This window comes from Prionailurus bengalensis, chromosome A3 (assembly GCF_016509475.1).
Source record: "Prionailurus bengalensis isolate Pbe53 chromosome A3, Fcat_Pben_1.1_paternal_pri, whole genome shotgun sequence".
Lineage (NCBI taxonomy): Eukaryota > Metazoa > Chordata > Mammalia > Carnivora > Felidae > Prionailurus > Prionailurus bengalensis.
Window position 1 is genome coordinate 23404373 of NC_057354.1, and position 15356 is coordinate 23419728.

The 15356-nt window shown below is 41.6% G+C and overlaps 1 protein-coding gene and 2 non-coding genes across 8 annotated transcripts in view; 1 reads left to right on the forward strand and 2 right to left on the reverse strand.

Moving 5' to 3' along the window:
• Positions 1-15356, reverse strand: part of PHF20 (PHD finger protein 20) — a 171535-nt gene that overhangs the window by 11146 nt on the left and 145033 nt on the right. For all 6 annotated transcript variants that reach the window (XM_043602499.1, XM_043602500.1, XM_043602498.1 and 3 more), the window contains 2 exons: positions 8398-8497; positions 5308-5503 (listed from right to left, as the gene is read on the reverse strand). In XM_043602499.1, the coding sequence (XP_043458434.1) occupies positions 5308-5503; positions 8398-8497 (296 nt within the window). The remainder of the gene's footprint in view (positions 1-5307; positions 5504-8397; positions 8498-15356) is intronic.
• Positions 437-541, reverse strand: LOC122467397. The gene has a single exon (XR_006292931.1). It is a non-coding gene; the product is annotated as a U6 spliceosomal RNA (small nuclear RNA).
• Positions 7930-8036, forward strand: LOC122467366. The gene has a single exon (XR_006292909.1). It is a non-coding gene; the product is annotated as a U6 spliceosomal RNA (small nuclear RNA).

The window sequence follows — 15356 nt, forward strand, 5'->3', positions numbered from 1 at the left end:
AGGAGCAAACCTTATTGTTAAAGAACAGAGATTCTGGGGTGCCTGGGTGGCTCAGTCAGTTAAGAGTCCAACTTCAGCTCAGGTCATGATCTCGCGGTTCATGGGTTCAAGCCCTACATCAGGCTCTGTGCTGACAGCTCAGAGCCTGGAGGCTGCTTCGGATTCTGTGTCTCCCTCTCTCTCTAACCCCTCCCCCACTTGCACTCTGTCTCTCTCTCTCTCTCAAAAATAAGTAAATGTTTTCAAAAAATAAGAAAGAAAGAACAAACGAACAGGGGATTCTGATCCTTTTTTAAACCACACGTCCCTTTGAGAATCTGTTGAAAGCCCTGCCTACATGTATGTGCACCTAAAACTGTGTTATCACTTTAGTCTTCCAGAATCATTCACTATTTTAGTTTTGAACCAATAGAGGGTCATTAATCTATTGGATCATAATCAGTTGCAGCGCTTCACGAATTTATGCATTATCCTTGTAGGGGCCAGACTAATCTTCTCCATATGGTTCCAATTTTAGTCTACGTACTGCCGAAGCGAGCATCATAATCAATCGTAGAAAAAAGAAAAACAGAATATAAAATATCAGAGTGTACCATTCTAAGAAAGAGTAGCTGTCCTGTGAAATTTTAGTTTCAATTTTATACATGTGAGTAATTTAAAATGTATTTCTTACTGCGGGATACACATTTTAAGTTTAAAAGCCACTACCCTAGATAAACTTCACCTTTTACCTCTTCTCTACTACCCAAAACTTCTATTATTACCTTTGATCATTAAATGAAAAGAAGGAAAAAAGGAAGGAAGGGAGGGAGGGAGAGAAGGAAAACACAACAGTGGATTTCTTGAATAAGACCCATCAGTTCCCAGAGTTCCTGGCTGGGGAGGCAGTGCCCTCTAGGGAGCGTTTGGAAACAAAGACACAGACAGGTGCTACCTACTCCTATTTGGTTCAGAGATGGACAGATATGTGAAGTGACCTTTCTAATTGCCACAATGACTGACAGGTACTACTGACATTTAGTTCATTGAATCCGAGAATGCCTAACATTCTATAATGCTTCGAACAATCCTACATGATTGGGATAAAGAAGAATCATCCCACGATATAGTCAACAGTGTCTTCCCAGCCCCCAACTGAAAAACACTGAAACCAGATCAGCAGAAAATCACAAACTTAACTCATCAGCAACTCCATATATGGGTACCCCTCCACACCTACTTGACTGAAGCCTTCCTGTACAAATGGAATAGACCAGAGTGATCTTACAGAACCTAACATTCTGTTCCCAAGGAGCTACAACTAACCTCTCTCACTTCTCCCACTCCAGCAATCACCAACACCCCTTCTATCCACTGGGGAAGGAGAGGAAATGACGAGAGTATCAAGGCAGCCTAGGTCCCTGGATCGCCCCCAAGGGGGTATCACAGCCTGTACCAGGAATCCAAGATACCAGACACACCTCTGAAATCCTAACTGCATCAGGAAATATGAGGATCACTGTTAACTTTCAAGTGTACTTAGTCTGAAATCTGTTAACTGGAGCATATAAGCCACAATATAGACCTTCTCTTGCATGAAAATCACAAGTCTTTGCTTCCTCCTCCCTAGAATTTTTGCCCTCCCAGGTAAGACCTAAAACCCCAGCTACTACTCCACACAAAGATAACCCTGGCCTTTCTTTGTGCACCCTGTCAATCATGAAGATGGTACGTATAGCCACATGTCACTTTTTAAATGACAACAAATGCTCTGAAGTTACTGAGTTTTGCATTTGAAAATAATAAACCTGCCAGGCCACTTAGGAACAGTATTTCTGAGAATGAAGACCTAGAACTTGTGACAACTGAGACTATCCATGTGTACACATACTGGGATCACCTCCCTCCCTGCCCCCAGGATCTTTTCTCCACATATAATGATGAACAAGATCACCCTATACCCTCTTGTGAATTGCTAGGAGAAGTCAGATTTAATTCCAATACAAAGTCACTGCTATAAAGATGAAGGATCTAGGGGGCGCCTGGCTGGTTCAGTCAGTGGAACATGCGACTCCTTATCTCAGGGGTGAGTTCAAACCCCATGTTGTGTATAGAGATTACTTAAAATTTTTTTTAAAAAGATGATTCAGGGATCAGAGATTCGGAAGGGAGAAAGTTCCGGGATATGGGTTAGGGTAAGGAGCAATGGCATTTAGTAAGAAGAAAGAGAACACCATCTGATTGAAACCTCAAATGAAAAGAAATACGACAAAGTTTATAATCATGAACATAACCTGAGGCTTTCCAGGACCGCACATGGACCACCTTCCACCTGCCTCGATTTCTGGCATCTCATTAAGAAGAAATTAATTTGGTATACATGGGGTAAAGCTTTCTGGTTTTATAAAATGTGAGGGAAAAGCTTGTCGCTGACATCTTAATCCAGGGCTGTCACTTCATTCAGTTCACCTCAACAGATACTATCACAGTGACAGCTAACTTCCCCCAGCAACTACCTCCCCATTCTCTTAACCCCACCTCCATCCTCACTCCAGGGTTCAAACAGAGCACATAGCTAGCCTTCCCCGCAGTTAGGTGCGTCCATGAAAACTGCCTGCTCTCTCCTGTCTTTCTTTTCCCCTGGGGGCTGAACAGTTGAGGTACAGGTGAGGCTGTTTCAAACATGCAGATGAGAAGAACCCCAATGGAATGCCAGAGCAATAAGACAGAAGGAACCCAAGTCCCCAGGCCCACAGATGGAATCCTGGAAAAAGGCCATCTACCTGATCTGGAACCTTGCCTACTCTTGGACCGTTCATTATGGAAAAAGAAGATTCCATTTTGTTTTAGCCTCTATTTGGGGGATTCCTGTTATAGAACCTTTGCTTTTACCCAAATCAATATATATCAGGTCTGAATGTGCCCTTGCTCAACCGCTCATCTGTCATTCCAGTTCTTGAAGCTAGGCCTCTGTGCATCAGAATCACCAGAATACAAGAGAAAGTTCTACCATCCCAGGGCTCTGACACTCTGCCTGATGCTGAGGGCCTCTAGGACTAATCTGCACAAAGGAAACCTTGTTGGGGAGTGGCCTGTCATGTCTAACTCATGGCACTAGCTTGTCATTGTTGATGGTCCCCTGTGGAAAGGCTCATGGGAGAACCTGAGAAAGTTCTTGACAAGAGAATCAATCCCTTACACAGACTGTGCTGATACTGGAAGAAAATGCATGAAACCACTGAGAGACAGTTAGAAACGTTAGGACAAGTACTTGACAGGAGCTAGGCCTGGAGTTCTAGACGGGACTCTACCCCTGGAAGTCATGGGAGAGCAGCTGTGCCATGCAAGGCCCCAGATGACCTATTTGGTAAAGTGGGGGTAAGTTATAAAAGCCAACAGACCGAGTAAGAGTGATATGTCTTTCTCAGAGCTTACATGAACTTGGGTCATCTAACACATAGAGTGCAACCACAGAAGGGAATTCACACTTAGTTTAGCTCCTCAAACTTCTGGCTACTAAAAGCCAGAAGCATAGTACCAGAACACCTAAAACTTCTTTGCATGAGCAAACCATGAAGAGAAAATACTTACTGAGCAACCACTATGCTGGAGAGCAGGCCTGCCAACATGGTCTTTTCCAGCAGCTTTCAATTTTACTTTGTTTACCAGTCAAGGGTGTTTAGGATGACTGGATAAACAAAATGCAGTATTACATACAATAGAGTATCATTCAGCCTTTAAAAAGGAAGGAAATTCTGATACAGGCTGTAATACAGATGAACTTTTCTTTTTTAAATTTTTTTTAATGTTTATTTATTTTTGAGAAAGAGAAAGAGAAAGACAGAGTGCGAGTGGGGGAGGGCAGAGAGAGGGAGACACAGAATCTGAAGGAGGCTCCAGGCTCTGAGCTGTCAGCACAGAACCCAATGTGGGGCTCGAACTCACAAACTGCGAGATCATGACCTGAGCTAAAGTCGGACACCTAACTGAGCCACCCAGGCACCCCCAGATGACCTTTTGAAGACACTGTGCAAAGTGAAATGAGCTACTCACAAAGGACAAATACTATAGGATCTTATTTATATGAAGTACCTAGTCATATTCAGAGACACACAAAGTAGAATGACAGTCATCAGGGGCTGGGAGGAGGGAAAATGGTAAGAAGTTGTTTAACAGATGCAAAGTTTCATTTTTGCAAAATGAAGAGTTATGGAGATTGGTTTCAACAGGTGAATGTACTTAACACTACTGAACGGTGTATTAAAAAGTTAAGATGGTAAATTTTATATTATGTATATTTTACCACCATAAAAAAAATTCAGGGGGCGCCTGGTGGCTCAGTCGGTTGAGCGTTCAACTTCAGCTCAGGTCATGATCTCACAGTTCATGAGTTCAAGCCCCACATCAGGCTCTGTGCTGACAGCTCGGGGCCGGAGCCTGCTTCAGATTCTGTGTCTCCCTCTCTCTCTGCCCCTCTCCTGCTCATACTCTCTCTCTCTCTCTCAAAAACAAACATTAAAAAAAAAAAAAAACTAAAAAAGAAAATTCAGAACTGTACAGCAAAATAGTAAACAAACTAAACTATATATACATACACCATATTTTGATAATGGTGGTGGTTACAAGGGTCTATACATTTGTCAAAACTCAATGAACCCTTGGGGTGCCTGAGTGGCTCAATCGGTTACTTCGGCTCAGGTCACAATCTCATGGTTCATGAGTTCAAGTCTGACTTGGGCTCTCTGCTGTCAGCACATAGCCCACTTTGGATCCTCTGTCCCCCTCTCTCCCTGCTCCTGCCCCACAGGCATGCAGGCACACACACACTCTCTCTCTCAAAAATGAATAAACATTAAAAAAAAAAACCTAGGGCTGCCTGGGTGGCTCAGTCAGTTAAGCATCCAACTTCAGCTCAGGTCATGATCCCACAGTTTGTGGGTTTGAGCCCTGTGTCCGGCTCTGTGCTGATGGTTCAGAGCCTGGAGCCTGCTTCAGATTCTGTGTCTCCCTCCCTCTCTGCCGCTCCCCTGTTCCCACTCTGTCTCTTTCTCTCAAAAATAAACAAACATCAAAACATAATTAAAAAAAGAACCCTAAATGAACCTTTAAGATTAGCAAACTTAATTATATGTAAATTATACCTGTATATGGTTGATTTTTTTTTTCAAAAAAATGTTTATCGTGTAACTGAGAATTTTTAGTAAAGGTCTCAAACTCATTTGTCTTATCACTGATTTTGTGTCTTTCCAATTTTTCAAATTTATCCTGCCCTCCCCCGCCACGATGTCAGATGTGACTCCTCCCCAAAGCTGCAGGTGCCGCACTTACTGTAAGATGCTCATCTTGAGCTGCAGGCCATGCAGAACCTCAATCACTCTCTGCACATCTCCAAGAAGCTGGTGGGTGGCCACAATCTTCTTGGCATTCTGGTGGGAGTAGTTCTCTTCTAAGAATGCCAGGCCATGCATATGTCCCCTGCTCAACCACTCCTTGTCATACCAGTACTTGAAGCCAGGCCTCTGACCTAAAGCAGTGACAATAAGAGAGTTAATACATGGCCTGATGGAAACCACTGCATCATTGTACAATCATCACATAAATTATTGGAAGGATGGATTGGTGTGTTCATTTTATTCATTCATCCAATATACATTTACTTGGCACCAATATACATTTACTACATGCCAGGCTCCCTAATAGGGGTTGGGATAAAGCAGCAAGATGTAAATTTCCTGAACTCCTAGAACTGGCCAGAGGTGGAGTGGGAACCTGGGTACCTCTTTAAATTTAAACCACATCATTACCTCTCCTATTTAAAACCTTCAATGACTTCCTACTACATACAAAAGAAAAGCCAAAGCCCTAACACTGGCCTAATGAGGCCAACAGCACCCAGCTCCTTCCTGCCCTCCTTGCCTTACCCTTACAGCGGCCTCCTTTCAGTTTCTGGAACATATCCCACTTTTCAGTCTTAGGATCTCTATCCTAACATCCTCTCTGTCTGGAGTACCATTCTCCAAGCCACAGAACTGGCATCTTTCCACCTCCTCAGAGAGGCCTTTTGTTATCTTCCAAAGTAAGAAAGCCTCTTCAAAAGCCTCCTACTCATTCCCTATCTGGTTGCTTCCTTCTCCCCACCCCAAAGCATTCATCCCTACCTAACATCTTCTTGCTTATTTTACTTATTCTGACATCTGTTTCTGGCACCAACTCCACTAAGAGCAAGAATAATAGGAAGCACCTTATTCATAGTTGTAACCCCAGCATTTAGCAAAATACATCTGAAATGGATTTATCAAATGAAAACAAGGTCCAAATCCTCCTTCCAACTGTCACATACCACCTTACTAAATAAACAGTCAGGCACTCTCCCTTCTCTGAACCTCCATTTCCCATCTGTTAAAGTGACATATGAATTGGATGGTTTCAGTGATCTTATTCATTACAGGGATCCTTAGGAAGAACTGAAAACACAACCATACATGACTTGGTGGTGTTTCCTGCTCCAAAAGCCTAGAGAACAGATTTCAACCAGACAGGCATTTTTACCTCCCACTATCTATAAAAACCCTTAAATAACCCATGTAATATCTATCAAGGTCCTTGGGCTCTTTCTGGCTTTACTAAAACACATGGTAGGGATGCCCCTCGATTCTGTTAAAAACATCTATAAGTAACCTTTAAAGAATAAGTGTTAGGTTAAACTCCTGGCCCAAGACACTGCAGAGTCAAACACTGCCTTTAAATGTAAAAGACAGCACTCAATTCAAGGAGGAGTCTATTTGTAGTGTTGGCAATTAGAGTTGTAAAAGTTCAAAGGAGTGCAGAGGAGTTGATGAAGATGGTGTGTATGATTTGTAAAAAGGGGGAAACGGAGGGAAGGAGTGAGAGAAAATAAAGTAAACAGATTTGTAAACAGTGCCAAGGAGCCCCAGGGATGATGTGTGGCCTCTCAGAGGCAGCTGCTGCAGGAGGGGCCTGAGCAGCAGGATTCAGAGCAGTAACACCTGTTTTACAAGACAAAGCTCAAGGCAGTGGTTCTCCTCTCCTATCTAGCATTATCTGGCTGACTGACCTTGGCCCCTTCATGTTCCTTCTGGGCCTATATTTGCTCACCTATCAAATATCAGGGCTAAACTGAGTGGTCTCTGAGATCCTGCCCATGGATAGTATTGTATGATTCACAGACTAATCTTCTGACCATATTCTTTCCTCGGGAAAAAGCAGCAAGTGGGCAGATTCCTCTCCATCTATAGACTCATCCAGCACAAGGAGATACAGTACCATGACTGAGGTCATCAGGTCCCAAAGGGACACACTTGCTAGAAAACAAACTATGGTGACTAGACCCTCCCTACACAACCAACAAAATCAAGATTTGGCCCCACAAGCCAGTTCTAATTCCAATTTTCTTTATGAGATTGGGAAAGTCATTCATGTCCCTAGGCACCAATTTCTTCCTCCTAAGTAAAAACAGGAATAGGAGCTCCTACCAGACCCACCTCATAGGACTAAAAGAATCAACAGAAGTAGAGGCTCTTGAACACTGTCTAGCCTTGTAAGGGGATCATGGGACTGGAGCCAAGGGGAGAAACTTTACCGGTGGTGAAGGGAGAAGATGTAACCACTCCACTGACAGCAAGACAAGAACCACAGATTTAAGACTTCTGGAAAGGGGCACCTAAGAGCCACAGGCCAGCCATGAGGCCATGAACAATGAAACTTAACTGATTCTGCTAAGGAATTAATTCACTGCTTTGGGTATCAGTCAAGCTCTACCAACTATATATATACCTTTCCCCTTCCCCTCAAGGGCAGATCTCTCTTCCAGGTGATGCAATGGCGGGCAGGTGCCACCAGAGGGAGCAGAGGCATATTCCTAACCTCCAACAGCCCCAAAAAGCCAAAGACAGAACCCACCTCTTCATGAACCCTCAATAAAAGGAAAAGGTGCTTGCTCCAGCAGCACATATTCTAAAACTGACACAATACAGACAAGACTGGCATGGCCCCTAAGCAAGGATGACACGCATATCTGTAAGGCATTACACAATTTTTAGAGTTTCAGTCATGCAAGATGAAAAAGTTCTAGAGACCTGCTGTACAATGCTGTGTTTACAGTTTATAAACAATAGTGTATTGTATACTTAAAAATTTGTTAAGAGGATAGATCTTACACCATTTTCATAACAATAAAAAAATAATTCTAGCTCCAGGCCAGGCCTTCCACAGGCTTCACACATACTCTCTCACTGCTAAGTTCAGGACAGCAGGCCAAGTGAGCTAGCAGCAGGGGCAAGGAGGAGTCAGTCTAGCCAATGTCGAAGAAATGAGTCTCAAGACCACAGACAGGCTGCTTCACGGCCAGCTGTGGAAAAGGCTACATTTGTTAACATCCCTGACTCCAGAAATCTCTACCTGGAGGGTCTTGGCAAACATAACAGGTGTATTTCTCTGGCACATTTTCTTCCAGTAATCCCATGCAGACCCCATGCTGCCAGCACTGGCACTCTTCACACTGTTAGAATTAAAGAAGCAATAAAAATTAAACTCAGAAGGTATCCTCTATCCAAAAATAAGACCCACTATAAGGGGAGGGGCAGGAGAAGGATCAGGGAGGGAGAGCACTCCCAATTGACCTACTCAGGAGCTGAGCTGCAACCCCTCATCTACAACTGTGCCTGCCACTATGGCAGCCACTGGCCACCTGTGGCTCTTTACATTTAAATTAACAAATTAAGTTAAAATTCAGTTCCTTGGTCCTATTAGCCACATCCTAAGTGCTCAACAGCCACATGAGGTTGGTGGCTTTTGCACCGGACAGCACAGATGAAGATCATTTTTAGATCTATAAAATAGTGTGATCTTACAAAAACGACTGTTTTCTCTCCATTTCTAGAGGCTTCACTTTTCTGATCGCTTTATGAGAACAGAGGAAAAACTGTTCAAGTCCTCAGAGGAAGATTTAACTTGGAATGACAAAACCCAAGTTTGAATTCTAGCTCAGACATTCATTAGCTGTATGACCTTGCATAGGTCACTTCTGCTCCTGGGGCTTCAGTTTTCCCCATTTACAAAATCGGGTACTATTCCTACTGACCATGTGGGGCTGTTTGTGAGGAATCACCAGTCATATATATAAAAGTTCCCATCACAGAGCCCAGCACATAGCCTTTATGTATTAGGCACCTATTACTACTACTAATGGACAACCTAATTTACTTTGCTAGCTCCTGGAGTAATCACATGTTAGCACTTCAAGTTTATTCTCTCTAAATCTTACCAAAGGTCACACAGCTGAAGAGAAGCAATGGTGAAGAGAAGCCTGTCAGAACACAGGCCTGGCTAATGGCAAAGCGAGTTCTTTTTCCCTGAGGCTCCACTGCCTTACTTGGGTAAGGGGCTATAAGGAAAGTGGGGAGAAGACGGGGGAGGAGCCAAAGGGGGAAAGAAAGAAGCAGACAATGAATGAGGGCAGCACTGGGAGTTGTGTGGATGGCCTGAGGATAGTAAGCCTGAGGGCTAAGGGTCCAGAGGAGGGAATGGAAAGGAAAAGTGATACCAAATCAGATACCAGGACACTTCATACAATCTCAAATCAGGACCCTAAGCCTTTAACTACCCAACCAAGTGGACAGCTCTGGAAGGTGGACAATGAGCTTCCTTCCTTCCCAGCATGGCCTTGAGGGTGGGCCACCAGCCTAGCCACAAGGAACTAAAGTCCTCATCTATTTGGAGTCAGACAGGCCCTGGCATCAAGAGGGCTTTCGTGGGCAAATATGAATCCTCTAGAAGGCTAACTGCATCAGAATCAATAGCTGGAAGCAAAGCTGGAAGACAGATTCAGAACCGATCCAAATTCTTCAACTGACAGATGAGGGAACTAGGGCTGAGAGGTAAAGTAAAGACTGCACAATAACACAGGGAGTTAGTAGCAGAAAACAGAATTAAGAATGAAAGTCTGTCTCACCAATGAGTTTTTAAGTGTCTTGAGAACTAGGGTTCACTAAAATTCAATCAAATATAGTTAAGTTGAAAACTTCAAAATAACTTTTTACATATGGGTTTGGCATTCATTTTTAGAAGTTTAAATTTAGAAATGAACAAGAATAATAACAGAAAGGGTAAAATATCTAAGAATAAACCTAAGACTATCTAAGAACAGAATATCTAAGATAAGATATCCAAGAATATCTAAGAATAAAACATGCAAAATCTCTATGAAGAAAATTCTAAAATACTATTTAAAGGACACAAAGACTTAATTCAACGGTAAGGTATATCTTATTCCTGGATAGCAAGAGTCATCATAATGATGTCTTTTGTCCTTAGGTTAAATTTATGAAAATAATAAAACTTTAAAAAATAATAAAAATAAGCAATAAATGAATAGCTGTGGAACTGGATAGAAGCTGATCCTAAAATTAACAGCCAGGAAATTTGTTAAAAAAAGAATAAAAGGGGGTACTAGCCCTATCAGATATTTAAAAAATATTACAAAGATAAAATAAGTAAAATAGAATTGTCCAAGCAATATATAAACAGATGGATCAATGGAAAAGGAGAATCCAAAAAAGCAATCCAAATACATATGGAAATAAAGTAAGAAAAGGTAACATCTCAATAATGAGGCATGTGTTGGGACAACTGGGTAGCCATAGCTCTCACACCTCATACCAAGAAAAATTCCAGGTGGTTCAAATATTTATACAGCTTTAAGAAAAATAAGTGAAACTTCAAAAGTATCAGAATCAACCATGAGAGAACTCTGTTATAAATTTTTATGAACTTCTAATGAGGAAACAATTGTTATTCAAATCTCAGAAGCCATCAAAGAAAAGTTTGATATAGTTGATTCAAAAAATCTGGAAGTTAAAAGATGACAAAGCACGTACAAATATTCAAATATTTTTAACTCTTCTCACAACTGATACAACAATGTGTCTACAAAAAGGCTATACAGGGGCGCCTGGGTGGCGCAGTCGGTTAAGCGTCCGACTTCAGCCAGGTCACGATCTCGCGGTCCATGAGTTCAAGCCCCGCGTCGGGCTCTGGGCTGATGGCTCAGAGCCTGGAGCCTGTTTCCGATTCTGTGTCTCCCTCTCTCTCTGCCCCTCTCCCGTTCATGCTCTGTCTCTCTCTGTCCCAAAAATAAATAAACGTTGGAAAAAAAAAAAAAAAAAAGGCTATACAAACAAGTAGGAAAACAACCAACCATACACAGAAAGATGGATAAAGGACATGAACAGACAAGTCAAAGGAAAAAAATCTTTTTCTTAAAATGTCTATTTATTTTTGAGAGAGAGAGAAAGACAATGTGCGAGTGGGGGAGGGACAGAGAGAGAGGGAGACACAGAATCCAAAGCAGACTCTAGGCTCTGAGCTGTCAGCACAAAGCCCGATGCAGGGCGTGAACACACAAGTGGTAAGATCATGACCTGAGCTGAAGTCAGATGCTCAACCAACTGAACTACCCAGGCGCCCCAAGAATTAGATTCTTTGGGGGCACCTGGGTGGCTCATTCGGTTAAGTGTCTGACTTTGGCTTAAATCATAATCTCACGGTTCGTGGGTTTGAGCCCCACATTGGGCTGTCTGCTGTCTGTGAACAGCTATCTTCAGATCTTCTGTCTACCTCTGTGCCCCTGCCCCACTTGTACTCTCTCTCTCAAAACTAAATGAACATTAAAAAAAAAAATCTAATTCTTAAATAAAAAGATGTTCAAATAAACCCAACAAATAATATGCAATACACATTAGCATTTCTAGGTTTGGGGATTACATAAAAATATCAAGTAATCCTTTTTTTTTTTTTAGTTTATTTCAGTGATATCTATACCCAACATGGGGCTCGAACTCATGACCCCAAGATCAAGAGTCAAATGCTCTACTGACTGAGCCAGTCAGATGCCCCTATAAATATCAACTAATTCTGTATACATTTATGCACTGTCTGAAGTTTTTATAATAAACATTTGCTACTTTTATAAATGTGTTAGTCTCATAAAAAACTATTTATAGAGCATAATTTTCATTTATATGCACATGTATATGTGTGTTCCAAAATATTAACAGCAGTTATCCCTGGGGTAAAAATAATATGGGTAATTGTTTTCTTCTTCGTGATTTTCTGCATTTTCCAAATGCTACAAGTACGAAACTTTTTTTTAAGTGTATTTAAAAATAAATTACAAAATGGTTATACCAATAAGACTATTTTTTCACTTATCTGAAAAGCAAAGATAAAGTCTGATAATACTCTGTACTGAACAAGGTGCTCCTAAGACTGTTCTTTGGTACAACCTTCAGGGAGGGTTTATATAATATTGCTATGAGAAAAAATAACATTTGTTAAATTTAGACATGCACATAACCTGTGGCCCAGGAATTCTACTTCCAAAACTTGGTCTCATAGATACACCTACAAAAAATTATTCATTACATTACTGTTAAGGTTAGAAACAATCTATATGGCATCAACAGGGGAAGGGTTAAATAAATGATGATCTATCCATTCATTATGCAGCCATAAAAAAAAAAAAAAAAAATGAAGGGGCTCCTGGGTGGCTCAGTCAGTTAAGCGTCCAACTTCGGCTCAGGCCATGATCTCACAGTTCATGGGTTTGAGCCCTGCATCGGGCTCACTGCTGTAAGCCTGTCAGTGCAGAACCTGCTTCGGATCCTCTGTCCTCCTCTCTCTCTGTGCCCCTCCCCCACCTGTACTCTCTCTCAAAAAATAAAACATTAAAAAAAATGAAAAAGCTTTTTTATGTTTGAAAATGGAATAGTCTTCAACTATTGTTAAATGAGAAGATACTGAAATACTACATATAAAACAACATTTGTGTTTAAAAAAAAAAAAGATAGTTGCACAGCAATGTGAATGTACTCAATGCCAATTCACCTAATGCCACATACACTTAAAAATGGTTTAAAATGGTAAATTTTGTTATTTTACACCCAAAAAAAAGGAAAAAAATGTACAGAATATATTTGTTATTGCTTGATTAGTCACAGAGTGTTTCCAGAATGCTACATGAGAAGTTGATAAGGGCTGCTTTGAGAGAAGGAAAAGTGGGGGGGTCAGATTTCCTCTGTATATCTATGTATATACCTTTTGGACTTTGAACTATGTGAATGCATTAGCCAGCAACAAATAAACAATATAAATTTTAAAACAAACAAAGCTTTTAAAATGTGCTTCTGTTTAAAACTGCTACACAATTTTTACTGGGTTTGGCACATAACCTAACAAATATTATTAGTCTAGGGCAAACTACTGCCCAGAGGCTAAATTCAGTTCAAGTCCTGTTTTTGTAAATAAAGTCTCATATGAACACAGCCATGTTCATTCATTACATAATGCCTACGCATGATTGAGGCAGAGCTGAGTAGTTGCAACAAAGACCACATGGCCCTCAAAGCCTACAAAATTTATCACCTAGCCCTTTAAGAAAAAGTTTGCCCAAACCTGCCCTAAAGCAATTAAAATAATTTGAGTATCAAATGGATTTCCTGATGTTCATTTTTTATGTGGCACAAAGATTTCTCAAATATTCACGATTATTAACCTCCCAATGATATAAATTATTAGCACTGGCAAATAAAATCTAATACCAATAAAGTAATTAAAATGATTAGAGAAAATTATTCCTTTAAAGTAAGGTATGCCTCTTCTACATAACTAACTCTAAATGTATTCTAGGGTGGTGCAAATTATCAATGTAAGTTAAAAATTTATTTAAAAAATAATTATTGCATCTTCCTAGGTGATGAACACATGTAAATGAATACATTTATGAAGTTTAAATTATATTTGTTCCAGTTAGCGCCTTCCTAATGTATGCCTTTTGCTAAACTTACTGAGTGGAAAAGGTGTATTGCTCATGACAGGAAGTCAAAACTGTCCTTCTATGCCATAAAACCAGCTGGACAGCAAGCAGACAGCACAGAAAAGTCTTCCACAGCAAAATCCAAGGTGTTCCGAAGTGAGCTCATCATCACAATACCAGACAGGAAGTCACAAGCATTGAGCTGACCTGAGCTAGGAGATGACCATGTAGAGCCTAGGAAGTTGGAGATGGAAGTCACTTCCAGACTCTGCCTTGTAACAGCTGGCATGGCCTCAACAGCTCCAAACCTAAGTAAGTTTCTTCATTTAGCACATAATGACACACAAAGTTCTCCCCCTGCCCAAACCCCCTCTAATCCTTGCTACTTATAGGAAAATCAATGGAAAAAGTACAGTGAATCAGAAGCAGGTCTCTTATACTGATTAACTAGAATAGTCTTGCCAGGAAGACCCTTCATTACTCATCCACTAAAGATTCCTATGGACAAATGAAGACCAAACCAGGCTTCCAAAGCCCAGAACTGAGCACACGCCCACAGAGTAAAGATAAAAACTAACAATCAACATCCTTTTTTTTTTTTTAATTTTTTTTTTTTTTATTTTTTTATTTTTGGGACAGAGAGAGACAAAGCATGAACGGGGGAGGGGCAGAGAGAGAGAGGGAGACACAGAATCGGAAACAGGCTCCAGGCTCCGAGCCATCAGCCCAGAGCCCGATGCGGGGCTCGAACTCACGGACCGCGAGATCGTGACCTGGCTGAAGTCGGAGGCTTAACCGACTGCGCCACCCAGGCGCCCCTTTTTTTAATTTTTTTAATGTTTGTTTATTTTTGAAGGAGAGAGTGAGTGAGAGAGAGAGACAGAGCATGAGTGGGGGAGGAGCAGAGAGAGGGGGAGACACAGAATCCAAAGTGGGCTCCAGGCTCTGAGCTGTCAGCACAGAGCTCGACGTGGGGCTTGAACTCATGAGCTGGTGAGATCATGACCTGAGCCGAAGTCAGACGCTTAACCAACTGAGCCACCCAGGTTCCCCAATCAACATCCTTTTATTATTTTTTTTTAATTTATTATTTTTTTTAACGTTTATTTATTTTTGAGACAGAGAGAGACAGAGCATGAAGAGGGGAGGGGCAGAGAGAGGGAGACACAGAATCTTAAACAGGCTCCAGGCGCTAAGCTGTCAGCACAGAGCCCGACGTGGGGCTTGAACTCACGGACCGTGAGATCATGACCTGAGCCGAAGTCGGACGCTTAACCGACCGAGCCACCCAGGCGCCCCTCGACATCCTTTTAAAAACCAAACTTAAAAAAATATTCTACTAAAACAATAGTTTCCATGTTGTATTAGTTTTCAAGTTCTAGTCTACTGAGCTTCTGCAAATGGGTGTCTTTTTAAAAATAGGTCTATTTGGGGCGCCTGGGTGGCTCAGTCGGTTAAGCGTCCGACTTCAGCTCAGATCACGATCTCGCGGTCCGCGAGTTTGAGCCCCGCGTCGGGCTCTGGGCTGATGGCTCAGAGCCTGGAG